This window comes from Malassezia vespertilionis, chromosome 1, assembly GCF_029542925.1.
Source record: "Malassezia vespertilionis chromosome 1, complete sequence".
In the NCBI taxonomy this organism is placed as follows: Eukaryota; Fungi; Basidiomycota; class Malasseziomycetes; order Malasseziales; family Malasseziaceae; genus Malassezia; species Malassezia vespertilionis.
The window spans coordinates 1,436,246-1,463,079 of NC_079247.1; the positions used below are offsets into that span (position 1 = coordinate 1,436,246).

Below are 26,834 nucleotides of genomic sequence, written 5' to 3' on the forward strand. Positions count from 1 at the left end.
TAGCTTTTCCTCTACGCAATGACCCAGGCAAGCTGCTTGCCTGCATAGAATGGCACCACCTCGAGCTTTGTAGGGTCCTCTTCAGATTTGTGTGCATGGGAAGGATGTACATATACACTTGGAACCTTGCTCTCGTCCCCAATAGCGCGGCGCAGCACGACCTCTCTCCCTGGGCGTGCAGGTCGCTGGTAAAATGCACGGCCGTTTTCGGAGACATACTTACCCAAGTTGTCGAGTGCGCCAAACGATTCCAGCAGCGTCGCACACAGCGGCAAAAGAATCGGTTGCGTATATATACCCGCGGCACACCCACAGTCGTGCACGAGTGCATCGGCGCTTCCCCGCGAGGTCGTTGAGGGGTACTTGTTTGCAAGAGGGTGCGGCGCAGAGTCAGAGCCCAAGAAAAAGCGAGGGTGACCTTCGCGAATCACTTCGCGCAGCGCTGCACGATCGTCGGGGTACTTGGCCACCGGCTTGCAAAAGTTGATCGGCTTGCCTGCCCAGTCATCCACAATCAGGTCGAGATGGTGCGGTGTAATGCTGCATGCAACCGTGTCGCCACAGCTACGTACACACTCCACCGCAGCACGCGTTGTCGCATGCTCCAGCACAATACGCAGCTTCGGAAACTGGCTGTGGATTTTTTTCAGGTGGCCTAGAAAGCGCGGCTCGGCGTTCAGCACACACACACCTTCCTCGGCATCGGAGGGAACCTCGCCGTGTAAATTCAACACCATATTCGTCTCCTCCATCGCTGCAAATACAGGATAGTACACCTCGTAGTTCTCAATCCCGCCGTCGCTATTCGTCGTCACACCGCGGGGATAGCTCTTGACGCCGGCGATGTGCGCTTTCGCTGCACGACGGATCTCGTCAGGAGTCAGCTCGGGACACAGGTACATTGTGCCGCAAAACTCCGTGCCCGGCGCAAGCTTTTCAAGCGAGTGTACGTAGTCGACCGTTTGCTTGGCATTGGTCAGCGGAGGGGCCAGGTTCGGCATCACATACGCTAGGTCCATACCACCGCTTGCAACATGCGGTGTGACCAAAGCGCTCATCTCGCCTTGGCGCAAGTGTACATGAAAGTCTGCAGGGGACGGCACGCTGATCGAATCCACCGCTTGGGACATGTCGCGCGAGAGAAGACCTTGAGGCGGAGAAAAAAAAAGGCGCCGCCTCCACACCAACCGCCTTTCCGTCCAGAAGCCCATGTCTGTGCCTGCTGACCCGCCTCCGCCGTACGACGACGCGCTTAGTGTGCCACAGGTGCACAGTGCAGACATATCATTGTCAGGGCACAGTGAAGACGCTTTATCACAAACATCGGCGTCTTTTTCTGTCCCTCCCCCACCTCCTTCTGTCCCTCCACGCCCCGCGGCGGGGGTTCCTGTCCAGATCCCTAGCATCTCCGATCCGATCCGACCCCTTCCCACCGTGACTGCGCAGTTCGGAAAACCGCTATTGCGCGATGAAAACTTGCTCGTATATCCCAAAGGCTGGATACGATGCGAACGGTGCGGAAATACAGGCTTCAAAGCGAGCGATCCCGAACGGCCGTGCAAACGCTGCTGGCGAAAGTATGGGCGCACGTACAAGGGCGTGCTGAAGCAGGCATTTGAATCCAACGAACAAGCGCCGTCTATTTTACAAGACGTGGTCTTGCAGGCGCCGATTCGCCGCACATCATACATTCCCGCGCACCCTACGCCTGTGCCGGCAGACTGGGGAACGGCCCGTCCTATGTACCCGCAGCAACCTGCGTATGCGCAGCTTACGCCGCAAGGGAATGTACAAAATTACTCGCAGTATCCTACAAACGTTGCAGCGCGGCCGCCCGCGCGCCCGGAAGTATTCCCTGAAGACGCGCACCAATCTGTGCCGCCGACGTATCACCTTGCCAGCACGACGGCAAACGAAAAGCCGCTGTCGGACCAGCAATACCCCAATGCACGGCCACCGGTGCAGCCCCAAGCGCCACATCCGCCCCAGCCCATGTACGCGTACCCACCGCGGCCGCCAGCGATCGGTCCGTCGGCGGATTGGTACGGCTATAGGCCGCCTCCAGGCGCCATCAGCGTCCGCCCTGGCGATCCACGCATTGGTGGCGTGCTGTGCCCGGCATGTTATGGTACAGGTGACGATACAGGATTCATGTCCTTTTTGTTCGAGAGCGAATGCCCGCAATGCGGCGGAGCCGGCCGCATTAATATCCCGCTCACCTACTGACGGTATTTGAGCCGCTTAAAATTGACTGTGGTGAGCACATATGTATACATACAGTGGAGCTGTAGCACGCCACGGTCAAAACTGCTGCGAAATCCGCGCCGATGTGAGTATTCCCACTCGCGATCCACAATCCGGAACGCAATATCCTCATACGGCGGCCCGGCACTGAAGCGGAGCAAGACTGTATCATGCGCAGTTTTTTCCGCGTCCTGCTCGCGAAATATGCGATAAGTCGGCGCTTTGGTAGGGTCGATCAAGTCGGGGTAAAAAATGTTAAACTTATACCCTTGGACAATCTTGGGCGGAGGATTGTCTGCGTCATAGTGCGTTTGGTTGTACTTGTTCCATTCGTAGCCAGTATGCACGCGGTTAAAGTAGCGCGGTTTCCTTGCGCGGAACTTGTCCGCCCATGCAGGATGCACGCCGAGGCGCACATCCTCGTTAAATATCTCCTCCTCGACACCCATCGCGCGCTCAGACTCCATGCGGTAGAGCGCGTCTTCAATGCTTTCTTGCGCATCGTCTGCACGGTGCCGCGCAGGCATGTTGCGCGGGACAAAGCGCGCATTGAGGACTTTTGCACGCGCCTCTTTAAGCGCTTGGCGCTGCTTATCAAGCGTGCACACCGGAAGAAGGCGCTCTTCGTAGGTAAGCTGCGCAGGATCGTAAGCAGAAGGCTCCATGTCTGCATTCCACACACGGCTCGACGGTGCTGGCGCCGACGCGGGCGCTTGGATCTGCTCGGCAACGGCAGCCTCGTGCCGCTTCGCTTCCGTGCGCTGCAGCCGTTGAAGCTGCGCTACGCGGTGCTCTAAGACCGTTTCGTGGCATGTTTGCAAGGTGGCAATGCTCCGCCATACGACTGTGCGACGGAGCAGCGACTCCCAATACTCTACTTCGATCGGCTCGCCAGATCGCAATTTTGCGCGGATCTGCGCTTGAAGCTCGCTCAACTCTGCCGCTGTTTTGTGCGAGAGCATGGTATTGATCTCGGCATCAATGGCGCGGTCCACACGCGACGTACTTTCGCCACGGTGTGTGTGCAATTTGTCGTCGACGACAATAAGCGCGTGGCGCCAAAAGGAAAGCTGCTCGGGGTCGCGTTCCAGGCGCAAAAAAGTTTGGATATCATGATGCAGCTCTTCAAGTTCCACGGGCATAAGCTCATTCATTAGTGCAGTTGGCTCCGCGAGGTCCGCACCGAGGCCCGCTTCTTCTTCTGTCTCTACGTCGGCGCTTGTTTGCTGGGGGTTGGCCCAGAGGGTGTTTACGACCAACACATCAATTGGCTTGGCACGGTCGTCGCGCAGTCGAATCTTTGCGCGCAGTTTCGCCTGCTCTAGCAGGAACTCGTCTTCTTTCGCGACCCAGTCGGCCATTTTCGCGTCATCGGCGTTCCTTGCGTTGCGCGATTTTGCTTCTTCGCGTTCGCGCTGCGCACGCTCACGCTGCGCACGGCGTATATGGAGTCGTTCCACTTCCCGTGCCGTCTCCGCTTTGCGTTGCGCGTCGCGCAGTGCAGCGTCCGCGTGCGAGACCCCACGTTGCTTTTCTTGCGCTTCTTTTTTGCGCCAGTGGAATCGCGTGCTAGGGTGCTCTGGCTCCGCATACATCTGCGCCTCGGAAACACGTTTGCGCGTTTCCTCATCCAGGTATGAGTCTGCCCGCGCTCGTTTCCAGGCGCGCGAGGGGCCCGCCTCGTCTCGCCCACGCATGCAGCTGGACGCTAGGGTGGAGGTGCAAGTTGTGGGAGCACTCCACATGCCTAGTAGGTTTTTGCGGCACAAAAGCCGCGCACCGGCGTGTCGAGATGTTCCGTGGCGCCATGACGACGTCTTCGGCAGCACCGCAGGATGTGCTGCTGTCAAGTGTAGGCAAGCCATTGCGTCTGCATGTTCCGTACAAGTCGTTTGATCCCCCTGCGTACGGAGCCGCGAGCGAGACCGTGGTGGGCCGCCTTTGGACGTACGACGCAGGCGTCGACCTGGTCGTCCTGGAGACAGGCGCGGCGCCCGACTTGCCTACGGCGCTGCACCGTGCACCGGCTGCCATTGTATACAACAGCCCGTACGGTCGTGTAAATTCAACTACCTCGGGGTTTAAACTCATCCGCGGCACGCAGATCGCCGGCGTCGAGTTCCTGACCGAGGAGGAGTACCATGTACATACAAACTACGTCTCGGAGCTTTGCACTATTCCACCGGTTTCTTTGGCTGCTATGGAAGTGCGCGATGCGGCGTCGGTTCAGAAGAGTTTGGAGCGCATCTTGCGGATCGGGCCGAAAGCGGCCGGCGAAGTTGGGCAGACTGTGTTCGATGCATTGAGCAAGACGTACGTATTTTCGGTGCGCTGACAATAGATTGCCATGCCGCTGGCAAGGCGCCCACATTATTGTGCTGGACGAGGTTGTGGTGTCGGGGCCGGACTACGATGTCAGCTCGACCTACGTGCCCAACATGTCGAGGGAACAGATCGACCGTATTCTGGAACATGGAGACGTGTCTACGGGAGAACATCTTAATGTAGACGGCGCGCAGTACAAGGCCAATACTTGGATGCGCGTCACAAAAGTTGTACGTACGCGCTTGCCTCCTCAACTCACACCACAGCTCGGAGGCGTCCGCGAGAAGCACTTCCCCACATAGCCTAGCACGTGTAAAACACGTGGTCATAGACGGCACCAGCCGCCGTGGCCCTTGGTTTTCTCCCACCGATGAGTGCACTGTCGAAAGCCTTCCCCCATGCGGTCAAGGAGATCCGCTTGCATTTTTCCCCGACGGGTTCTGGTAGCGCTGGCATCAGGTATGTTGAGTGCAGTGTTGCTGACGCCAGGAAATTCGTGCAGGAGTATTATCCGGTCATGAAGCAGCACAACCCGAATGTGCCTATTCTCTTGCGCGAGGCAACCAGCACTCCTGCACGCATGTTTATTCGACTGGGTGCGTTGTGTGTGCATGTACTAATAATAGAGCGGGGCATAGAGCGCAGTGTGGACTTGAACGCGTTCGAAGTGCCTGCTATTAAAAAAAAGTTTAGCGAAATGCTCTCGCAGTAATGAAATGATTGCCTTGTGTGCTCGAGACAGTGCTAGCATTCGTTGCTGGAAATGGCGCACATACGTGTGTTATTGAGTGTGTTTTTCTATAGATTTCGGGCGTGTGCAAACTACCTTTTTTTGTGCGCCGTACGTTGACTTGCACGCACACACACTCGGATGCCGAGTGCTACACATGCCTAGCACAGCTTGTGTTGTGCATTGTACTCCTCTTGGCTTACATGCGCTGGCCCCGCCGCATTGTTCTTTCGGTGGTGCCGCACAAATAGTTGGCCGCGTGGCTTCCACTTTTTTTTTTACCAGTGCGCCTTGATGAAGATTCTCGCGCGCCATATCGAGCGCGACGGCAGCGGGCACGTCACTGTCGTCCCAGAGGTCGATGAGGATTTATACCATCTTTATAACCTTATCCAGCCGGAAGACCTGGCGCGTGCCTCTGCTGTGCGCCGCGTTCAGTCCGAGTCAAGCACCGGCTCTGTCGAGTCGCACCGAGTCCGTCTCCAGCTCACAGTCCGCGTCGCAAAGCTGGATTTCGAGATGGCCGGTGGTAATGGTATGTCGAGCATGACTAGTGGCGAAGCGACGGTCCCGCTCGGCAATATTGGTGCGCCGGATAGTGGCAGCGATCCAAACTCGGCGACATCCACACCGGCGCAGTCTACTGTGCTTGGCGAGGCGGATGGCATGGCACAGTCATTGTCGCTTAGTGGCGCAGCTCAAGGTGAGCCGACGTTGCACATTTCTGGCCGTGTTGCTGAAGAGAACCCCCAAGTGCGCTCGGGCTCCTTCCATACCCTCGACATTGAGCTCCAGCGCAAACTCACCATCACCAAGGAGCAGTGGGACGAGCAGCATCTCAAGGTGCTGGAAGAGAGTGGGGAGGCCAGCAACTCGGCAGAGCTTGGTGCGGTGATTCTCGGCGAAGGCAAGGCGATTGTCACTCTGCTGACGAACAACATGACGCTGGTTCGCCAGCGGATCCAAGTGTCCATGCCTCGCAAACGCTCCGGCGCAGGCTATGGTGCGGCATCGGGAAATGTGGCAAAGCTCTCGGAGCGGTTCAATACACAAGTATACAATGCAGTGGTAAAGCTGCTCTCGTTGCCGTCCATGCGCGTTGTGATCCTCGCCTCGCCTGGCTTTTGGCGCGACTCCATGTACGACTTTTTGCTTGCCGAGGCGGTACGGCGCAACGATAAAATACTGCTTGGCAGCGAGGGGAAGCGCAAGCTGCTCAAGGTGCACAGTCCCAACACGCACATCCATTCGCTCGTGGACGTGCTGAAAAGCCCCGAGGTGGCAGCGCAGCTGCAAGACACAAAGTTCGCGCGCGAGAATAGGATCATGGACCAGTTCTTGCGCACTTTGTCTACAGACGATCTGCGTGCATGGTACGGCGAGCGTGCGGTCGTTCTTGCGGCGTCGCGCGGCGCCATCGGCACGCTGCTTATCTCCGATGCGCTTTTGCGCAACGCACATCCTGTGCGCCGGAAGCAGTGGATGGAGTTGTTCGAGCAAGTCAAGGGGTATGGTGGCACTGTCGTCGTTTTTTCTTCTCTGCATGAGAGCGGAAGGCAGCTGAATGGATTGGGCGGCGCGGCTGCTCTGCTCACGTATCCTTTGGACCTCGATCTAGTCGAGGAGGAGGAAGTAGACGCTGCTAAGGAAAAGGGCGGGGAAGCAATTTCGTAATGCTATAGATCGTCTGCTGGAGTCATTCCACGGAACAAGGGCGTCTCGCTGCGCGCGCCTTGTACACTATGTGCTCGTCCATACTCTCGCATACCCCGCCCATGCACGGGATTCGCGCTTAGGTCCCAGCGCGGCCGTGCGGTATCGAGCTGCCGCGTTTCATTGCGTGATGCATCGTCTTCGATAGTGAAGAGCGTGGGGTGCTTGGACATCGTTGCTTCGGTCGGCTCAAGGACGCAGACAAGCTGCTGGGCGCATACGGTAAAGCCCTTGTACTGCACTCGTACGTGTGGCTTGGCCTCTTTTTCATAAAGATCTTCGTCTTCGCTGTCGGGTATAAAAAGAGCATCGTCTGGTTCTTGCTTTACACAGGGTATGTTAGACACAGGTGCTTCTGCGTCCGGAAATTGCAGTGTTTTGGTCTGCGTGAGTGGTAGGGCCACGTACCTTGAGCAGCACATTATGTGCCATGTCGGTGCTCTGAAAATAAAATAAAAGCTTGAACTCGCCTAGAGTAAGTACTGCACGCCACGTACCATTCTCACACACTTGTGCCGGACAAGATGGATCGCGTGCGGATCTCGCACAGAGCCTACGGTCAGTAAAGTTCGTACCTACTTTGGTTTCAGCATTTCTTCCACGGCCCTGTCCCAAATACGCGGATTTGCATTCATCCACGCTACGTGTCGCTGGTCCAGGTACAACGTTGTGGCTAAAATGCTCGTTGCGGACACGCGCAGGTACACCACGTTCCGCACAGCAAACGGCATGGGAAAAAGTGGAGTAGTGTCCGTGCGGGGAATTCGGTAGGTTTGCTGGTTGGCCTTTATGCGGCTCCCCAAACATGCGTCATGCGCGCAGCACATTGCGCGACGGTCTCTAACCCAAGGAGGGTCTACGCACCTTCCACGCATCTACCGGTATTGGATCGATGTGCATGGACAGGTACGCTCGCACGATAATTGACCGCAGCTTTTCCTGTACGACACCGTGCCGAAGAACTTGACCTCGTGTACGTACACAGCCCATACTCATTGCAGGCTTCAAAGCAGTACCGTTCCTCAATTTTTTCTTTGCACGCATAGAGCCGCTACCTACGATAGACCGCGACCAAGTGGCCGAGCCTGTGTCCGCGCCTGCGCAGGGCACGCATTGGGCCGAAGAGCCCGAGGCACTTGCGCGCGTCACGCATGGAGCGACGCGTGACGATCCGTACGGCGCCAACTGGCAGCCACTTTGGACTGCGCTCGCCTCGGAGGGCTTTGCGTGGCTGAGCAAGTGCCAGGGGGAGTGGAACGTCATTCACGCGGTCGATACTCCCATCGTGTTTCGCTCTTTGCGTGCAGACGGTACGTTGTATTACTGCTTACAGTAGGGCTGCTTACTTGGGCTGGTGAGTATACGATGCCGCTCGAGCCAGGCGCACTTCTTGTCCATCCGTACGTGCCCCAATGCTAACAGCAGCGAAACCGGATATTTGTATCACCCCTCGCCACCCTCGCCACTACGGCGCGCGCGGCCCATGCCATACGGCCCCTACAGTCTCGTATCCTCCCACACGATCCTGCAACATTTCGCCGAAGGCCTGGATCTTGACGTGGCGAACACGGGAATGCGAGGCGACGGGCGGCGCTGTGCAGGCACCCTAACGTGGCAGGGGCGCACGCATGAACTTGGGCTGCTCGAGCCCTCTGACCTCTACTTTCCGCTACGTACATAGCCTGCGCAGCACGAGCCGCTGCTTTTTCCCTTGGCAAGCGTGCACCTCCACGCAATTTTGCCACGAGCGACTGCATACAATACAGCCAATCATATAAAGCTAATCGACGCGGCAGAACCCCTTGTTTCTCAGTGCTTGCTGTCCTTGTGATCGTTGCGTTGCCGCCGACTGCCAGTGCAGGCATTGTGCATTCTTGGCGTACGGAATGGAAGCCGACGAGCAACGCGTACGGCAAGACCGTTTGCGGTCTGCACGCCGTGTGCTGCGAAAGTTCCAGCGCAGCCGCATGGAACAGGAACAACACAAGCGAGGCTCGCGGTCGAAACGGTTGTCCACTGCAGCGCAAGGAGGAGACACGACCTCTGCGCTAACTCACAAACTTAGGCCTAGCAGTAGCCGTAATTCTATGGCACGCGAATCTGCGCATCGTGCCGTGGGATGCGCGCGCAAACGCGATTCGCGACCGCCCTCGCTCACGGGCGAGACAGACGCGCAGCGGCGCAATCCACTCGCGCGCGCTTCCGCGGTAAATACGAAAAGTGCACAGCGCACGAGTGCACATACACGCAACTCTTCTATCGCGCTGCGGCAAAGTGGTTTTGCTTCGGGAAAAGGACGCCCGCTCAGTGCCTTGTTTTCAGGGCCACCGCGGCAATCGATTCTGCTCGGGATCGAGTCGCGCGATGGGCGTCCTGTTGATGCTCAGCGTGCTTCGGGCTCAGTACACCGCCAAAGCCGCCATTCGCGGCGGCTCAGCATGTCCACACGGCACGAGACGTTTGAAGTAATGACCGGCAAGCCACTGACGGACGAAATGGAAAAACGAATTACGCGCATGGAGCAGAAGTACAGCAACCATACAGGGCGTGCTTCTGTGCGTTTCTCCGCACTGGAGGCTGCGAGCATCTTGTTTCCCTCTGCCTCTGACAAGCCGTTGCCATCCATTCCTGATGCGCAACAGTGGCGCGACGGTATGTTTGACCTGGGCACAGACACAGACGAGCATGAAGGACGCGATACGGCGCTCGATAAGCTCGAAGGAAGGGTAAAGCCAGTGACACCGATCAAGGAGGAGATGCCACAGCGCTCAAATTCGCGCTCTTTCACTCCGTCCTGGCTGCATACCGAGAAGCCACACGCATTAGAAGAGGAGACGCGCCGAGAAAGCGACGCCTACCCTGTATACACGCCAACACAAGTGCCGGCGAAAGTAGACGTGGTCCCCAGCGACGCACCCCTCGACACCCCTGGAGACACCAGCTCCCGGTCGCTTCGGCCTTTGCAGCTGAGCATGCGCAATGCGCAAGGCACGCCGCTTTTGCGCGACCGGCGCGAGCCGTCTGAGCCGCCGAAAATGACAAAAACTTCGAAGCGCATTTCGGGCATCCACTACAAAGGGGCCGCTGTGTTTCGCCAAAGTTCTGGCCCGCCGAGCCTCGCCGCCCACGCCGAAGACACAGGCGAGGTGCGCCACTCGAAACTTTGCCGTGCAGCAACGTTTGTCTCTGGAAGCGGGCAGTCCTCCAAATCTTCTTGGCCACTCACAGATGCAGCGGAAAGCGGCGTCTTCTCCACGAAATCCGGAGCGTCGAGCTCGCCCGAAGATACCAGCGTTGAATCGACCGAACAGACTCCGAAACGCAGCATACCCCACGCCGCACCTTCGCGCGTTGCGGACGTCGACTTGCTTTTCGAGCTGGAGCTCGCACGCGAGCGGCACCAACGCGAGCAAGGCGCGCTTCAGCGAGAGCTCGAGGAGGTACGGCACATGATGGGTTCGCAGCTTGTCAGTCTGACCATTGCGCGCGACGCCGCTCAGGAGCGGTGCCACGCGATCGAGCAGCAGCTTACATCCGCACAAGATAAAATGGAAGAGCTGGAGAGCGAGCGCGATATGTACAAGGAAGATATCGGCGACTGGCGCACTCGGTGCAGCGATCTGGAGCAAACGATCCAGTCGCAGCAGATGCGTCTCAAGCAGGAGCAAACGTGGCGCCACGCCGCCACGAATCGGATGCAGGCGTTGTCGAATCGGCTCGGCTCCCAGGAGACTTCCTTTGACTCCAACTCGTCGGGCGCGCACATGTCAGCCACGCAAAGTGGCGGAGCTTCGCAGTCCAGCTCCATCTTGCTGGAGCTTCCAGCACTCCCCGACCTTCCAGCGATGCCATCGGACGACGAACTGGGCGGCTGGTCGAAGCGCGTCGCGCGCCAAATATCCAAGCACGCGCCTGTTGACGATAACTCTGCACTTGCGCCAGAAACGGCGCGCCTTCTCTCCGATATGCGCCAGCAGATCATGGCGCTTTACTCGGAGCTGCAGCTGGAGCACTCGAATCACGAGCTCACACGCACGCAGCTCCTTGCTGCCCAGGAGCAAGCAAGTGTGCAGCCAGTCCAGGGGGCAGACACGCGTAAAACAAGCGATGCGTCTGATCCGACAAGCACGCCGCGGCCGCCAGATGCGGCGCCGTCCGATGCATACATGGCGGCGCAGGAAAAGGTGCTGCACCAACGCATTGCTTCGCAGCAGCATGCCGAGCCTGCAGACGTTTTGTTCGAGCGCATGCCGGGGCACCACGCGACAGAATCGCTCGTCGGCCTCGGGCTCTCGCCCCAAGTCCAGCTTGGGGCACTCGCGAAGCACGATGCGCAAGCGTCGAAACATACGCTGGACGAGCCTGCGTGGCCGGAAACATCCCAGGACATGTCTTGGCTCGAGGAGGACAAGGCATGGGATCCGAGCGGCGTACAAGAGGCCGTGCGCGAAGATACCATTGCGCACGCGCAATCTACTCTGCCATTGCCACCGCACTCTCCTGCCGACGACGGTGCCTGCACTGGCGATGCCGGCGAGCTGTTTGTGGACACGTCGTCTGTGTTCATGGAGGACACGTCGCATGCGTCTCCTACGCGCAACGAGGATCCGTGGACCAGTGACGAAGAATCGCCCATTGCGCCGCCACGACCTGAATTCATTCCCGAATGGAGCTTTGACCAGGCCATTTTTGAAGCGTCGCAGGACATTGAGGTATACGAAAAGTCGTGCGATAACCTGTGCGATAAACAGGCCAAGCGCGGCGCAAAGCGTATGCAGGCACCGCCCGTCGAAGACTTTTTCGGTATCCTCGCCCCAAGTGCAGCTCCGCTCCCCCCGCTTCCTCTTCCGACGTACGCGCTGGAAATGCCGCCGCTGGACCCGGCAAAGCTGCCGCCCATCCGCTCGCCACAGCCTAATGCTTTGAATAGCGCGAAAGCGCCCCCGAGTCTGCGTGCTGGCACGCGCACCCAGCAGCGCTCCCTCCTCGCCAGGGCTGCCTATTTGGACGAAAATGCGCCGCGGCCCATGCAGCAGCTTCCACGACGGCCAATTCCTGCGCTGGATTCGCAGTCGCACACCGTGCTGCTTCCCACAGCGCCAGAGGAGCCAGCCAAGGCTGAGTACGTGATCAAGGCTGAGCAAGCAGACGCACAACGCACCGTGCAGTCGGAGGCCAAGAACGACTTTTTCTCCCAGTTCTTTGGCGGCTTCAAATCCCCTTGGCTAAAGGAGGAAAAGCCCGTGTCCGAAGACGACCCGGAGTCACACGTATCGTCCACTCCCACCACACTGAACGCGCCGTTCACTTCGCCGGCGCAGGCACCGTACGAGGACGTTTACCGCACGCCCACCGTCGATGCACGGCCATCCCCAAGCAACGCTACGAACAAGGCCACGAAGCTTGTGCCGCTGGACCCACAACAGCGTGTGCCTTTCTCGTCTCCCGTGTGGAGCCTCAACTTCACTACCTCCTCGGCGAAATCCAAGGCGGACGTACCGTTCATGATTTAGTAACGATGTATCTATGTATGTACTACCAACATGCCACTCGCGCCCCACGATGCAGCTGTGCACACCAGGGCACGTGCTTATGTAATCAACTGAGGTCTTGTGCGGCCCGTGACTTGGCCCGCGTGTCGTGCGCACGTCTGCATCGGTTGCCATGGACAAAGAGTACTTGCACGCAACCGGAGGACCACAGCCTGCGAGGCGATGGAGCGTCGCATCCAAAATCGGGCTTGTTTTGCTTGGGCTGGGTGGATTTTTCTTCTACCACTCGCTCACGCCCAACTCGCACTCGATCCATGTTGAGTTGATGTCGGACGACGTGTGCCCTCAGGTTGCGCCTTTTAACGCATCCAAGGTGCTGCGCGGCAAAGAAATTAAGCTTCCGTCTTTGAAGCAATCTGTCGAGCGTCTGAGCCGTGCTGTCCAAGTGGACACGGGCGTCGGCGACAATTGGCCGGATCCCGACGACAAGCCCGATAGATGGACTGCGTTCGAAAAGTTTGCCGGGCTGCTTGCCGAAGACTACCCGCATATTCACGCGAACGATAGTCCGGTATCGCGCGAGTTTGTGCACAAGCACGGTCTCTTGTATACTTGGCCTGGCTCGGACTCTGCGTTGAAGCCGTTGATGGTCAATTCACACCAGGATGTAATCCCTGTCGAGAACGAGGCTAGTGACGAGTGGAAGTTCCCGCCTTTTTCAGGGCACATTGACTATGAGACGCAGACTGTGTGGGGTCGTGGCGCCGTCGATTGCAAGTTGTGGTTGGTAGGCGCCATGTCTGCCATGGATACACTGCTCGACCAAGGCTGGACGCCGAAACGTACCATCATCATGAGCTTTGGCTTCGACGAGGAGGCGAGCGGTGTCCAGGGCGCCAAATTTCTTGGCGAGTTTTTGTTCGAGCGCTACGGGCCCGACTCGGTCGCGATGATTGTCGACGAAGGCAACCCCGTCCTTTCCGCTTCCGACCCAGAGTCGTTTGGCAAGCCGATTGCGAGTCCTGCCGTAGCAGAGAAGGGCACCATTGACGTGCTCTTGTCTTTAGAGACGCGTGGCGGACATTCTTCGATGCCGCCGCCGCACACAAACATTGCCATTATGGGCCAGATCATTGTGCTGCTCGAGAACAATCCGTTCCCCGACCTCATCCGCGAGGAATCTAGCTCGACCATCCATCAGCTTCAGTGCCAGCGCGATGCACCAAACATGCCGGCAGAGACGCGCAAGGCCCTGGAAAACTTGGAGATCGCCGAGCGCGAGCTAGGCGTCCACAACGTGCCGAAATCCAAGGTCCGCTTTGCCTTGCCAATGACAAGTGCACCGCAGGACAAGCTGGAGCAGGCGCGCAGTGCATTGCTGAAATCTGTCAACTACCTCACGCTCGTCTTTTTGAAGACGACGCAAGCAATCGACATCATCAGGGGTGGCGTCAAGGTGAATGCACTGCCGGAGCACACGGAAATGATGGTGGACCACCGTATCGCCGTGTACTCTTCTGTAAAAGAGACAACGGATCACTACCGCGCGTTACTGGAGCCTTTTGCAAAGGAGCACAAGATTGGTCTCGACTTTTTCGGCGAGCAAATCGTGCCGCGCGAGCCTGATGGGCCGCAGCTCAATGTCTCGTCGTACCGCGAAGCGCTCGAGCCCGCGCCGATCACTCCGTTTTTGGGCGAGGAAGCTACCGCCTACCGCTTCTTCTCCTCGGTGATCCGCGAGACTTGGTTCTTGGACCAGCCGCGCATCGTTCTCCACGAAGATGGCCACGAAGACGCGCCGGAGAAGAAGTACAAGCAGCCGATCACCGTCGCACCCTCGACCATGTTTGGCAACACAGACACACACTGGTACCAGAAAATGACCAAGAATATCTTCCGTTTCGGCGCCATGTCTGCGCATGAGGACTTGACGGGCATGCCCATGATCCATACTATCCATGCGGTCAATGAGCACGCCTCGATCGACGCGATAGCCAAGTCGGTGGAATTTTACACAAACTTGATGATCGCTTCGGACGATGCAAAGATCCATTGATCCTCCCTTTTTTTACCTACATTTTACGTACAATTAGAACATGCTGCCGCCCGCATCGACGCTTAAACCTAAAGCTGTGTTGGCAGCAATATGCGGTGCGCCGCTGTAAGGATCGCTGTACCACCCCGAGGAAGAGCAGTGGGAGCCATAGAGATAAGCTCCTTGCATGCACACAGCACTTGCGTTTCCATCTACATTCTCCGACGATACTCCCGCTGTGCCTTTCCCGGGCACAGTGCAGTCCTCAGCAGGTTTGAAGAAAAAGGGCTCCATCTCGGGGTACGGCGAAACATGGCTAAAATTAGTCGACACACAACGTACTCAAACACATCATTCCGTTCCTGCTCAGCCTCCGAGCCGCGCTTTGTAACGGCGCTATGCACGCTGGGATACGTCGGATGCAATGGCGTCACATCTTCGTTGGCATTCGCAATCTCGCCCTCAGAATCCTTCTTGCGCGCTTTTCCTTTAAAATGGCTGAGAAGCTTTTTCGTGGTCTCGTACTTAGAGCGGTGTTCGTTGCAGCCGCACACAGAGTATGGCCGGTTGTATTCTCTTACCCAAATGTCGACCGTGTCGTTGAACGAGCCGCGCAAAAACGTTTTTTCGACGCGGTCATTGTGGTCGACAAAACGAGAAACGAGGCGGAACATGTCCCAGTAGTAAAAGCGGGCGAGCTGATGCGTGTGCCACACAAGATCAATGTCCAGCGTAGGACATAACATCTTTGTGCCTTTGCCTGCAATATTCAGCCATGCGTGGTACCGAAGAATGGCATTGTCCAGATTGGGCATCCCGCCAGGCGCGAGCCATCCAAGTTTCTTGATCGATTCAATAAACCGGAACTGGCGCTCGGTGGCTGCAACCAAATCAATGCTCGCCGCACTGAGGGGATGCAGCTCTAGGTAGTAACTCATCATCAAACTCGTGCGCCGGTAGAGATCATGGTGCTGCTTTTGAGATAATTTGCGGCCCATGTCTGCCTGTACAGACTCGTACAAGATTTGCGAAATGGCTTCCATATCATGCCCTGCAGCTTCATACACCTCCCGGGGTAATTTTCTTTCTAATTTCACCTTGCCATACACGTCGCGCGTGGATTCGCCAAGGATGCGCTGGGTCATCCCGCCCACTGCATTGTTTTGCACTCGCCCACTTGCAAAGACGCGGTTCAGGATGGGTGCGTACGGATCTGTCGTGAAAAATCGGCCATTGTATGCGGAAAGCGCACCGCCATGGAGACGGTACGAGCACATGTCTGAAGTACCTTGCTGCCAACGCTCAACATGCTCCACCCACTTTTTGGCACGCATGTTGGATGGCGTCGTAATAATGTTGCAGTCGGCACATTTGATCCTCCAGTCGCCCGTGCAAAGGTCCTCCCAACTTACACTCTGTGGCTGCTCGCATACGTGACACGCAACGCTGGTCATGTTCGACGGCGCGTGCAGCGGATCGAACGACTCGCCCGTAAGATTGCCCCATATGGGCTCCGCCACAGCAACGCTGTATTCCAGGGTATAGTTGTCAATCATTCTCGCTGCCTTGGCAAGGGGAAATTCGTATCGTGCAAAGATGGAGCGATGCGAAGCGAGATAAATATCTTCATTGTAGCGCGACGGGTTCAACAGGTACGTGTGCCAAATCATCAGCACGTCCAGCGGCGGAAGAAGTCTGTCCGGCACCACGAGTGGATCCGGCATTTTATTCGTATACTCAGACTCAGCAAAAAAGGGAGGAAGGTCCAAATCGTTCAGCTGAAGGTGGAACTCTGCTTGTGTGTTTGCATGGTTCAGCACTTGGCTGATGTATGTTTCGAAGCGCGCGAGTGCGCGTGTCAAAAATGCAATCCAGCGCGTGCAGTTTTGCTCCGATGAGCCTTTCTGCGCTTTTTCTGCACTGGATACCATTCCTTGCACCGCTTCTGTATAGGACGGCAAGATCTCGTCCACATATTCCCCATAAAGTACACTTGCGCGCAACGTATCAAACGCACTCAACAATTTCAGATGGTCCGATACTAGAGATTGTTCAACAAGCGCATCCGTTGGGATGCCTGCAACAATGTACTTGCCATCTTTTCCGAATAGCTTTTTGTGCCCGCTCAGGTCGAATGTGCCGCCTGTATTTGCCATCGCAAAAAGTAACACTCGCCCGTGAGCGCCAGTTTGTGGAGAAAAGAAAAGCCAATGAGAATGGATTTTGTTCTGGACCATGTTATTGTTCACGCGCACGAACCTGATCATGTACAGAGGTACCTACGATGGCTGCGCCAGATTGGGGCGTAGCACCTCACGAGGTTCTATCGCTCATATTTCTATGTACAGATGATGTCCTGACACTCTGTTCCGCTTCACTCGTGAACCGCTACTGGAAAGAACTGCGATTGTGCGCATGTTTCCACTCTCTTTGCAAATCAGAGCGATTGACATTCTCCGCTTTGGTTGCGACAAGGAATTTATCTTTTTTTACGTGGAAGGGGCCTTTTTGCCGTTATGGTCCTCGATCGTATCACTGGAAAGCCCGTATGGTCGCCTGTGCATTTTCCTCCTGACCAACGGGCGCCTGCATGCTACACTTCCCCCAACTATGCGCCGTGTAAACAGGTGGGCTTCAAGAGGCAAGACGTGTGGTTTGGAACTGTTCCGACATGGTAGATTGCAGCAGAAACGGGTGACCCTGGCTCTATCCTAAACCAGGACTGACAATCTATCAAGCCGGATTACACACGCACAACATTGGTGATTTCCAACAACGTTGACACTCTTCCCCTCTTGGACTATCCCAATGCGTTGAGAAACTTGTCTGACCTGCGGCTCATCCGGTACAGACTGCCTCAGGAGCGGACTATGTATGCCGACTTGAAATCGAAGGTTTTTTTTTGTCCTGGGGTTAGCTGGATTGTGTATACATGGAGCAAAACACCGCGGTGATAATGGTCATGTGTCTATAACTACTGTACGTCCAGGAAATGTGTTGATACTAACATGGCAGGCCATTCCGACGTTACTGGATCTTACACGGCCATCGCTGCTCTCTGATGAGCAAACGCACATGGCGCCTTTTTCCCTATACGAGTGGACACAGCTCGCGCTGCTGCAGGACTCTGTCAACAACGATTTCGATTAGCGGTGTGGTTGGGAAAACCCTCAGCTAACCGACACGGAACTGCACTGCACTGTACTGTCCAATGGTCATTCTTGAGGGGGTCCATGCTCGAGCATTGCGAATACCCCGACCTCCCTGAACTGCGCCACCGCTTGAATCAGCAGGACGCGCAAACTGACTACGTCCAAACCATCACCATCGTTAACTTTGAAATGTATATACAGCAATCTTGTGAATGCCACTCGAAAGATTTTGTGACGCTCGATACCCCTTGCTGCTCGGCCGTATCTAATCGACTAGAATAAGATAGTAACTTTTTTGCTTGCATGCTTTAAGGTAGCCGCCGTCGCGATTATCAGCTGCAGCTGTATAATAATTACCCGCAGCACGGTAGTCCATGTGAGGAGATAACATTTCATTTTCCACATACTCTGGTCCGAAGATATTTCATCTTACGAGGGACGCATTGCTTGCTGTATTGTCTTATCGTACTTATCGCCGGAAAAACTGTGTAAAGTATCAAAGCGATATGCTACCACTGGACCACATGAGTCTATCTACCCCTGTCGAAATAAGCGGTAGCTCGAATGGCATAAAAGGGTAGCGGTTTTGCACTACGAACTACATCATCAACCCACTTCACAATGCAATTTGCAAAGATCTTTGCCTTCTCCAGCGCTATTGCTATTGCAGTTGCCCTCGCCGCTCCATCCGGTACCGACTCTACGCCAATTGCGGAATCTCAACTTGCCCGTCGCAAAGACAGTGACCCTTGCAATGGTGGACTTCTCGGGGCGTGCGTATATTCCAAGTTACAGTTGCTGACACCTGCAGTCTTGATGGCCTCCTCGAGCAAATTCTGCCTGAACTGAAGCCCCTCCTCGACGGAGTTGATGCCACCGAGGACCAGATTGGCAAGGCTATCCCTCTTGTTGGCACTTTGCTCGACTTGCTAAAGGGTGTCTGCATCGCCTAATTACGTACCAGCTGTTGGGCCAGTGACGCAATAGGCCCCTTCCTCATATTTTCCTCCTCATATTTTCCTCATAAAGTGCTAATCTTTTTGTCATCCTATACAAAGCTGTTCTTATCGCAACGTTGCGCGTGCTTGCGCCATTGAATTTAAGCTCTTTATAATTACAAACTCGCACGCGTCAGCTTTTTTCTCATGTCCAATGAAAACGCAGTGCAGCGTAATACCGTAGAACTAGAACGCTTTCACACCCCACATTTGTCCCTACTCATCCCCCCACGATGAGCAGCAAAGTACGAAGAGGACCTCGCCCTGGTGCGGATACTTGGAAGCATGAGCGGAAGCTCCCATTTTTGCACTGGGGCTTCAAACTGTTCAATATTCTTCCTCCTAACCAGCAAGAGGCTTTCAAGGCGGATCCTGAGTCAAAAATGCCTGCTTTTAGTGAATTCAACCAGCTCATCTTTCCCGCGCCGATAGCGTTTGTGCCTTTCCTTGTCCGGTATGTATATTACCAATACTACCAGGAAGTTCCGAGCGTAATGGTAACTTGGCTCATGATCTTTTTTGGCATTCTTACGTTGGGCATGATGTCCATCCACGAGTACAATGGTTACGTCCGTAAATACGGATACTTGGACGCGAACTCTGGACGTGACACTGTGCCTTTTGAGCTCATGCCGAAGGTTGCGTTCGAAATTTTCACGGCTTCCATGATGCGTCCTACCATGGCTATTATTGCCTGTTACGACCCCAAGCAACCGCCGAGCTTGAGCTTTTGGCTTCCGCTCCAGCTCTTTATGCTTACTTTGGCGGAGGACTTTACCTACTACTGGCTTCACCGTCTTTGCCACGAGGCAGAGAGCTGCTGGCATATTCATCGCTTGCATCACACGACAAAGCACCCCACTACGATGCTTCTGGGCTATGCGGACCACTTCCAAGAGTTTGTTGACTTGGTTGGCTCGCCCATGATTAGCTGGACCATGTGCCCGCTTGGGTTTGATGAGACAGTTGTATGGCTGTTCTTTTTGACGTATGTCCAGTTGGGCGGTCATTGCGGCGCACGGGTTCACATGGGTTCCGTCATGACTGGACCTTACTTGCGCTTATTTGGACTGGACCTTGTGGTGGAAGACCATGACCTTCATCACCGCCACGGCTGGAAAGATGCCTACAACTATGGCAAGCAGACACGGTTCTGGGACTCGTTGTACGGAACTGCTGGCGACCGCGTGGAAGGCTTCGACCAGAATTTGGACTGGAACGTGGGTCTGCGACCGTAAGCAACATTTGCTCGTTTTTCCTTTTCACATGCTACACCTTCTCACCCCACAACTGGTAATGTAGTTGAATCCTTAGTGTACTCTTATTAGATTCTTGTTGTTTGCCCCTACCCTTCTCATGGCGCCTCACAAACGCGGGCGAGGCAGAGTTGCAGTTATCACGTGGGCATTGCTTTCACATGCCACATGCACATTGCGCGCATGAAATTGGTCCATTCTCCCGCACAGTTGCTCCACCCCACGATGAGTACCAAATCGCGAACTGGACCGCGCCCTAACGCGGATGGTTGGAAGTACGACCGAAAGCTGCCTTTGCTACACAGAATTTTCACACTGTTCAACATTCTCCCTCCTAACCAGGAAGAGGCTTTCAAAGCGGATCCCAAGTCGAGAATGCCCGCTTTCAGCGAATGGAACCAACTTGCCTTTCCTTTGCCACTGGCTTTTGTGCCGTTTCTTGCACGATACTACTACTATCACAATGTTTCCCATGAAATGCCGAGTTCAATGGTAACGTGGCTGTTTCTTTTTGCGTACATTGTTTTTGTGGGCCTGCTGTCCATTCAGCAATATAACGGCTTTGTCCGTAAATACGGATACTTGGACGCGAACTCTGGACGTGACACTGTGCCTTATGAACTCATGCCGAAGGTTGCGTTCGAGATTTTCGCCGCCTCTTCGTTACGCACTCTCGTAATTGTTTTGGGCTGTTACGACCCCAAGGAACCGCCGAGCTTGAGCTTTTGGCTTCCGCTCCAGCTCTTTATGCTGACCTTGACGGAGGACTTTACTTACTACTGGCTTCACCGTCTTTGCCACGAGGCAGAGAGCTGCTGGCATATTCATCGCTTGCATCACACGACAAAGCACCCCACTACGATGCTTCTGGGCTATGCAGACGACTTCCAAGAGTTTATTGACTTGGTTGGCTCGCCCATGATTAGCTGGACCATGTGCCCGCTTGGGTTTGATGCTACAGTTGTTTGGCTGTTTATGCTGAACTATGTTCAATTGGGCGGTCATTGTGGAGCGCGATTGCACTTAGGCTCCATTCTGACAGGGCCCTACTTGCGCCCGTTTGGACTGGAACTTGTGGTGGAAGACCATGACCTCCATCACCGCCACGGCTGGAAAGATGCCTACAACTATGGCAAGCAGACGCGGTTCTGGGACTCGTTGTACGGAACTGCTGGCGACCGCGTGGAAGGCTTCGACCAGAATTTGGACTGGAGCATGAGCCTGCGACCGTGATCATAATTTGTATTTTTCTATAGATATTCATGGTTGTGCCCGCCACTGGAATTTTAACGAAATTGCAACAGTTCCTACTCGCTCGTTTCGCGCAGCGCGGGGTTGTCTGCCCCGCAACAACTGGACTAGTGTCACGCGCCTATTCGGTGGGTTTGTGCTCGTGGAGTAAACCCACGTGGCATGCTGATCAATCGATGACGGGTACTGTTTTCACGTATGGCTAGAATTGCATTTGAAGTCGGCTGACTTGCACCGTTTCTTATCGTTCTGTCATGAGTGGCAAAGCGCGTGTTGGACCGCGACCCAACGCGGACGGATGGAAGCATGAGAAAGGTCTTCCATTCTTGCACAAAACGTTCACAGCGTTTGGCATTCTGCCGCCAAACAACATGGAGGCGTACAAAGCCAAGCCGGGGGAGAAAGTGCAAGTTTACCGCGAATGGAATCAACTCATTTTCCCTTTACCGCTGGCGTTTGTGCCTTTCCTTGCGCGTTATTACTACTACCACTATGTTTCTCATGAGATGCCGAGTACCTTGATCACGTCCTTGTTGCTCTTTGCGCACACTTTCTTGGTTGGCCTGTTATCCATTCAACATTTCAACAAGCTGGTTCGTCAACATGGATACCTCGATGCAGGTGCGGGTCGCGACACTGTCCCGTTTGAGCTCATGCCGAAAGTGGCATTTGAGATCTTTGCTGCGGCCATTCTGCGTCCAACCATGATTGTGTTGGCTTGCTACGACCCGAAGGAGGAGCCCCGCCTTACTTGGTGGCTCCCTGTCCAGATCTTTGTTCTTACTCTTACAGAGGACTTTACGTACTACTGGCTCCATCGCCTTTGCCACGAAGCAGATAGCTGCTGGCATTTCCACCGTTTGCACCACACTACGAAGCACCCCACTACGATGCTTCTTGGATACGCGGACGACTTCCAAGAGTTTATCGACTTTATTGGATCGCCGACAATCAGCTGGCTCATGTGTCCGTTTGGATTTGACGTGACTATGACTTGGATGTTTATGTTGAATTATGTTCAGTTGGCTGGCCACACTGGTTTGCGGATGCATGCGGGCTCGATTTTGTCCGGTCCTTACCTTAGTCCGTTTGGTATGGATCTCGTGGTGGAAGACCACGATCTTCACCACCGTCACGGCTGGAAAGATTCGTACAACTACGGCAAGCAGACGCGCTTTTGGGATACTTTGTATGGCACTGCCGGTGACCGTCTGGAGGGGCATCCCGATAATTTGGACTGGAGCCACTACATTAGCGTTTGAATAATGACTTGAAGCTTTTTCTACTCGGGTATTTTAGTTCTTGCGAAATGTTTTACAAGGGTATCTCGGCATAGCCTTTTGCATATGCACGGAACGCCACCTTGGGTTCCCCCCCCCCCGTATTGTATTAGTCAGCTTTGCGACGTTTGGGGCGCATTTTTCACACGATTTATATGCACTGGCCCAGCTCAGTCTACCGCCCGCTTACGACCTGCATTCACGATGAGCACCAAAGGCCGTACTGGCCCTCGCCCATTTGCGGACGCATGGAAGCATGAAAAGAAGCTGCCACTTGTGCACAGGGTTTTTATTATGCTGAATATTCTTCCTCCAAGTTCGGAAGAGGTGCACAAGCCAGAGCCCAACGAGAAAGTGCTTGTCTACCGTGAACTGAATCAGTTGATTTTCCCCTTTCCGCTCGCGCTTTTGCCGTTTATTTTGCGGTATTTCTACTATCACTATGTTTCTCATGAAATGCCGGGCGCATTTGTAACGTGGTTTTTCCTTTTCCTTCACACCTTAACGGTCGGCATGTTGTCGGTCCGTCACTTTAACTTGCATCTGCGCATACACGGATACTTGGATTCCGAAGCTGGTCGCGACACTGTTCCTTTTGAACTTATGCCTAAGGTTGCCTTTGAAGTGATTGGCGCTGTGATGCTGCGCCCTGCCCTTATTGTATTGGCAACGTACGACCCCAAGGAGGAGCCTCGCCTTACTTGGTGGCTCCCTGTTCAGATGTTCTTGCTAACATTGACGGAGGACTTTACATACTACTGGCTTCATCGCCTTTGCCACGAAGCGGATAGCTGCTGGCATTTCCACCGTTTGCACCATACTACGAAACACCCCACTACGATGCTCCTTGGATACGCGGACGACTTCCAAGAATTTATCGACTTTATTGGATCACCCATGATTAGCTGGCTCATGTGTCCGTTTGGATTCGATGTAACTGTCACTTGGATGATTATGTTGAACTATGTTCAGCTGGCCGGCCACACTGGTCTGCGCCTGCATGCTGGGTCCGTTATGTCTGGGCCTTATCTTAGTCCGTTTGGCTTGGATCTTGTGGTGGAAGACCACGATCTTCACCACCGTCACGGCTGGAAGGATTCGTACAACTACGGCAAACAGACACGGTTCTGGGACTCGTTGTATGGTACTACTGGCGACCGTATTGAAGGAAGACCTGACAACCTTGATTGGAGTAAATTTATTAGTGTGTAAGAGCACATGTTCTCTTTATAGACTCGGGTTATACATATAGAATTGGACTACAAGTAACTGATGCGCTCTAAAACTAGCGTGTTTCTCCCCTGCTCCAGTGCAACCACGTGGCCTGGTTTTTGCATGTGTCAGCAACGGTTTCACATGTTCAGACGTGCAGATGCGGGTTATTACAAGTGAAGCAACCCCATACCGCACACTCACGTACTCACCATGAGCATCAAAGTCCGGTCGGGGCCACACCCCAAGGCGGACTCATGGAGAAGTAAACCGAATCTGCCTATTTTCCATCGCATCCTGAGTGGCCTGAACATTTTCCCTCCTCACTCAGATGAAGTATACAAGCCAGCACCGGGCGAGAAAATGCCGGTTTCCCGAGACTTATATCAGGTCTTTTCTCCCCTCCCGCTAGCATTTGTTCCTTTCGGATTGTTATATTGGTACTATAACTACGTATCTGCGGAAATGCCAAGTCCGCTTACCGTGTGGATGGGCCTTATTTTGCATACGCTTGTGTTTGGTGGTATTACCATGTGGTACTTCAACGCCCTCGTCCGCAAGCATGGGTACCTCGATGCAGGCGTCGGTCGTGACACTGTTTCCTATGATTTGGTGCCCAAGGTTGGATTTGAAATTTTTGGTGCTGCAATCTTGCGCCCTGCTGTGGTTGTGTTAGGCTGCTACGATCCCAGTCAGCCTCCTCGCCTTTCTTGGTGGCTTCCTGTTCAGCTTTTCATGCTTACGTTGACGGAGGACTTTACGTACTACTGGTTCCACCGGTTTTGCCACGAGGTTGACAGTGCATGGTCGATTCATCGGCGCCACCATACTACCAAGCACCCCACTACGATGTTGCTTGGGTATGCCGACGACTTGCAAGAGTTTGTCGACCTGATTGGGTCTCCCATTATCAGCTGGTTTATGTGCCCTTTCGGATTTGAAGTTACTGCGACTTGGATATATATTCTCGTGTTTGTCCAGCTGGCAGGCCACACTGGACTTCGGATGCATTTTGGAGCCATTATGACTGGGCCTTTCCTGCGTCCGTTCGGGCTTGAGCTTGTCGTGGAAGACCATGATTTGCATCACAGGCATGGCTGGAAGGACTCGTACAATTACGGCAAACAATCGCGGTTCTGGGATACGCTGTACGGTACTGCAGGGGACCGAGTTGAAGGTTTTGAAGAAAACCTTGATTATAACTTAACCCACTGATGGTAGTTGTGTTGTTTGATTTTTTAATTTGTAATCTGTTTGTAGGACCTAGAAATACAGTTAGAGCAGTGCTCCAGCATTGTAATCGAGTGTGCATTTGCCTGTTTCTGGTGTGACGGCGCATTTTCGCGCGCCTACGCTAGATTGCCACGGTACTTTTAGTCATTCCGGAGTCATGCCATTTACAAACTTGCATCTTGCGCTGTTGCCATGTCGAATGTAGACGGCGATTTTGACAAACTCATCCACCTCATTACTAAGGATGGTGTCGATGAGCACGACTTGGGATCGATGATGCATAAACTTTATCAAGCGTCCATCGAGTGTCCGCAATGTTTACGAAGCGTATCATATCCAAGACTGTCCTTTGGCATCCTAGATCGACTCGCTGTGCCCATAACACGCGAAAACGGCGGGTGGGGCAGCGGCATGTGGAGAACTCCCGGGTTTGGGTATGGTGGCAGCAATCATGGATGGTCGACATACGGTGCAGGAGAGTGGCTTGAATCCAATGGGTACAAGCAGCTGTTTTTTACGCAAGTACCCACCTGCAAAAGCCCGGGTGTGGACTTGGTTTTGCTGATTGTGTCATTTATACTGTTGTGTGTTACCCTTGTAAAAGGTATGCAACAACGATTTTGGCTGTTCTATGGTCCCGCAGCGGTTGCAGCAATGCTCATGTGTTTATCCTCGCACATCCGCTGCTCCGAAAGGAAAGATTTTGTTGACCTTTCATCAATTGTGCTTTTTGCAAGTCAGCAATTATACCTGTGGACAATTTGCACTACACTATATGATGTTTGTATGTCTCTTAAATGCTCGTTCAGTGAAAGAGTATCGCGCAGGTTCAAAGTATGTCTCGGCGTCGCTTATACCGCAATCAGCATCGAGTTTGGATTCGATTCCATGGCTCTGTTTGCTACACTTTTAAATGACGCAGTCACGGCCAGCTCCTGGATTTTTTGCTTTATTTCATTTGCAAAAGCAGAAAAGGTGAAGCCGCACAAAAAAGAAGTGTTTGTCCCAACAAAGGAATTAGACCCTGCTCATCACGAACCTGACAGTGACGAAGAGAAGTTACCGACGGACGAAAATGACCTAGACGCGTTTATTGGAGCATGCGTCATTGGGTGCATGTTTTTCGCTTTCTTGACTACTATATTTTTGAGGGCTGATGAATGTCGGAGCACACACAGTCTAGCATTGGCGTTTTCCTGCTTCTCATTGTCCCTCGTTTGCATTTTGTTCACGCCACCAACTTCTTTTATGAAAAATGCGGCAGATAATAAAACGTGTGGTTTTTCCCCGTTGGAACCTGCAGTGCAAACCACGCATGAACTGAGAAACCATCCGGAGAAATTGCGGCGACGCACTTGATTGATTTAGAGATATGCAATTGTAGAATAAAATGGAAACGGCGGGTTCTTAGCTTTAACCAACTAGTGGGATACCTTCATTGAACGAAATTGACAAATTTTAAATATGTGGAGGAAAATTACACGTAACGAAACACTGAGCTAGGAAAAAAGGATTCGTTTGACAAGAATGAGTGTGAGAAAAAAAAGTAAAGAGTAGAAAAGTTAGGAAATAAAGAGAAGCAATAGAAGTGTAAGGAAGGAGGAGAAATAAGAAAGGTAGAGAAAAAAAAAAGGGAAAGTAGAGGCAAGAAAGGGAAAAGTAGATAGAGAAAGAGGGAAGACAGCGAAAGAGACAAAAAAGTAATAAAAAGGGGGGGGGGTAAAGGAAGGAAGGAGAGAAAAAAGGAAAGAGAGAAGAAAGGAAAGGAGTAAAGGAGTACAGTACAGTACAGTACAGTATAGAATAGTTAGGGTTAGGGTTAGGGTTAGGGTTAGGGTTAGGGTTAGGGTTAGGGTTAGGGTTAGGGTTAGGGTTAGGGTTAGGGTTAGGGTTAGGGTTAGGGTTAGGGTTAG

General features: G+C 54.0%; 16 protein-coding genes across 16 annotated transcripts; 12 read left to right on the forward strand and 4 right to left on the reverse strand.

Annotated features, from left to right (window-relative positions):
* Positions 1-11: 11 nt before the first annotated feature.
* On the reverse strand, positions 12-1,130 carry URA4 (dihydroorotase; the record flags this gene model as incomplete). Its single annotated transcript, XM_056205633.1, has 1 exon — positions 12-1,130. The coding sequence occupies one exon, from the start codon at positions 1,128-1,130 to the stop codon at positions 12-14; it is 1,119 nt and encodes a 372-aa protein (XP_056061608.1).
* Positions 1,131-1,209: 79 nt separating this feature from the next.
* Positions 1,210-2,054, forward strand: MVES1_000778 (uncharacterized protein; the record flags this gene model as incomplete). The annotated part of the gene is made up of 2 exons (XM_056205634.1): positions 1,210-1,994; positions 2,021-2,054. The coding sequence occupies 2 exons, from the start codon at positions 1,210-1,212 to the stop codon at positions 2,052-2,054; spliced, it is 819 nt and encodes a 272-aa protein (XP_056061609.1).
* Positions 2,055-2,219: 165 nt separating this feature from the next.
* On the reverse strand, positions 2,220-3,941 carry MVES1_000779 (uncharacterized protein; the record flags this gene model as incomplete). The annotated part of the gene is made up of 2 exons (XM_056205635.1): positions 2,220-2,251; positions 2,279-3,941. 2 exons carry the CDS (start codon positions 3,939-3,941, stop codon positions 2,220-2,222), a joined length of 1,695 nt encoding a protein of 564 aa, XP_056061610.1.
* Positions 3,942-3,987: 46 nt separating this feature from the next.
* MVES1_000780 (uncharacterized protein) lies at positions 3,988-4,579 on the forward strand (the record flags this gene model as incomplete). Its single annotated transcript, XM_056205636.1, has 2 exons — positions 3,988-3,994; positions 4,017-4,579. The coding sequence occupies 2 exons, from the start codon at positions 3,988-3,990 to the stop codon at positions 4,577-4,579; spliced, it is 570 nt and encodes a 189-aa protein (XP_056061611.1).
* A 360-nt stretch (positions 4,580-4,939) lies between these two features.
* On the forward strand, positions 4,940-5,281 carry MVES1_000781 (uncharacterized protein; the record flags this gene model as incomplete). The annotated part of the gene is made up of 3 exons (XM_056205637.1): positions 4,940-5,028; positions 5,059-5,165; positions 5,208-5,281. 3 exons carry the CDS (start codon positions 4,940-4,942, stop codon positions 5,279-5,281), a joined length of 270 nt encoding a protein of 89 aa, XP_056061612.1.
* A 312-nt stretch (positions 5,282-5,593) lies between these two features.
* DOM34 (Translation factor pelota) lies at positions 5,594-6,973 on the forward strand (the record flags this gene model as incomplete). Its single annotated transcript, XM_056205638.1, has 1 exon — positions 5,594-6,973. The coding sequence occupies one exon, from the start codon at positions 5,594-5,596 to the stop codon at positions 6,971-6,973; it is 1,380 nt and encodes a 459-aa protein (XP_056061613.1).
* A 2-nt stretch (positions 6,974-6,975) lies between these two features.
* On the reverse strand, positions 6,976-7,743 carry MVES1_000783 (uncharacterized protein; the record flags this gene model as incomplete). Its single annotated transcript, XM_056205639.1, has 4 exons — positions 6,976-7,395; positions 7,421-7,482; positions 7,510-7,565; positions 7,592-7,743. 4 exons carry the CDS (start codon positions 7,741-7,743, stop codon positions 6,976-6,978), a joined length of 690 nt encoding a protein of 229 aa, XP_056061614.1.
* Positions 7,744-7,817: 74 nt separating this feature from the next.
* MVES1_000784 (uncharacterized protein) lies at positions 7,818-8,348 on the forward strand (the record flags this gene model as incomplete). Its single annotated transcript, XM_056205640.1, has 2 exons — positions 7,818-7,821; positions 8,014-8,348. 2 exons carry the CDS (start codon positions 7,818-7,820, stop codon positions 8,346-8,348), a joined length of 339 nt encoding a protein of 112 aa, XP_056061615.1.
* A 1,028-nt stretch (positions 8,349-9,376) lies between these two features.
* Positions 9,377-12,525, forward strand: MVES1_000785 (uncharacterized protein; the record flags this gene model as incomplete). Its single annotated transcript, XM_056205641.1, is given in 2 exon segments — positions 9,377-9,382; positions 9,400-12,525. 2 exon segments carry the CDS (start codon positions 9,377-9,379, stop codon positions 12,523-12,525), a joined length of 3,132 nt encoding a protein of 1,043 aa, XP_056061616.1.
* A 151-nt stretch (positions 12,526-12,676) lies between these two features.
* Positions 12,677-14,560, forward strand: MVES1_000786 (Gly-Xaa carboxypeptidase; the record flags this gene model as incomplete). The annotated part of the gene is made up of 1 exon (XM_056205642.1): positions 12,677-14,560. One exon carries the CDS (start codon positions 12,677-12,679, stop codon positions 14,558-14,560), a length of 1,884 nt encoding a protein of 627 aa, XP_056061617.1.
* A 33-nt stretch (positions 14,561-14,593) lies between these two features.
* MVES1_000787 (uncharacterized protein) lies at positions 14,594-16,695 on the reverse strand (the record flags this gene model as incomplete). Its single annotated transcript, XM_056205643.1, has 2 exons — positions 14,594-14,855; positions 14,882-16,695. 2 exons carry the CDS (start codon positions 16,693-16,695, stop codon positions 14,594-14,596), a joined length of 2,076 nt encoding a protein of 691 aa, XP_056061618.1.
* Positions 16,696-18,922: 2,227 nt separating this feature from the next.
* On the forward strand, positions 18,923-19,927 carry MVES1_000788 (uncharacterized protein; the record flags this gene model as incomplete). The annotated part of the gene is made up of 1 exon (XM_056205644.1): positions 18,923-19,927. One exon carries the CDS (start codon positions 18,923-18,925, stop codon positions 19,925-19,927), a length of 1,005 nt encoding a protein of 334 aa, XP_056061619.1.
* Positions 19,928-20,170: 243 nt separating this feature from the next.
* Positions 20,171-21,178, forward strand: MVES1_000789 (uncharacterized protein; the record flags this gene model as incomplete). The annotated part of the gene is made up of 1 exon (XM_056205645.1): positions 20,171-21,178. The coding sequence occupies one exon, from the start codon at positions 20,171-20,173 to the stop codon at positions 21,176-21,178; it is 1,008 nt and encodes a 335-aa protein (XP_056061620.1).
* A 272-nt stretch (positions 21,179-21,450) lies between these two features.
* Positions 21,451-22,458, forward strand: MVES1_000790 (uncharacterized protein; the record flags this gene model as incomplete). Its single annotated transcript, XM_056205646.1, has 1 exon — positions 21,451-22,458. The coding sequence occupies one exon, from the start codon at positions 21,451-21,453 to the stop codon at positions 22,456-22,458; it is 1,008 nt and encodes a 335-aa protein (XP_056061621.1).
* A 222-nt stretch (positions 22,459-22,680) lies between these two features.
* MVES1_000791 (uncharacterized protein) lies at positions 22,681-23,745 on the forward strand (the record flags this gene model as incomplete). The annotated part of the gene is made up of 3 exons (XM_056205647.1): positions 22,681-23,483; positions 23,511-23,680; positions 23,729-23,745. 3 exons carry the CDS (start codon positions 22,681-22,683, stop codon positions 23,743-23,745), a joined length of 990 nt encoding a protein of 329 aa, XP_056061622.1.
* Positions 23,746-23,901: 156 nt separating this feature from the next.
* Positions 23,902-24,903, forward strand: MVES1_000792 (uncharacterized protein; the record flags this gene model as incomplete). The annotated part of the gene is made up of 1 exon (XM_056205648.1): positions 23,902-24,903. One exon carries the CDS (start codon positions 23,902-23,904, stop codon positions 24,901-24,903), a length of 1,002 nt encoding a protein of 333 aa, XP_056061623.1.
* Positions 24,904-26,834: the final 1,931 nt, after the last annotated feature.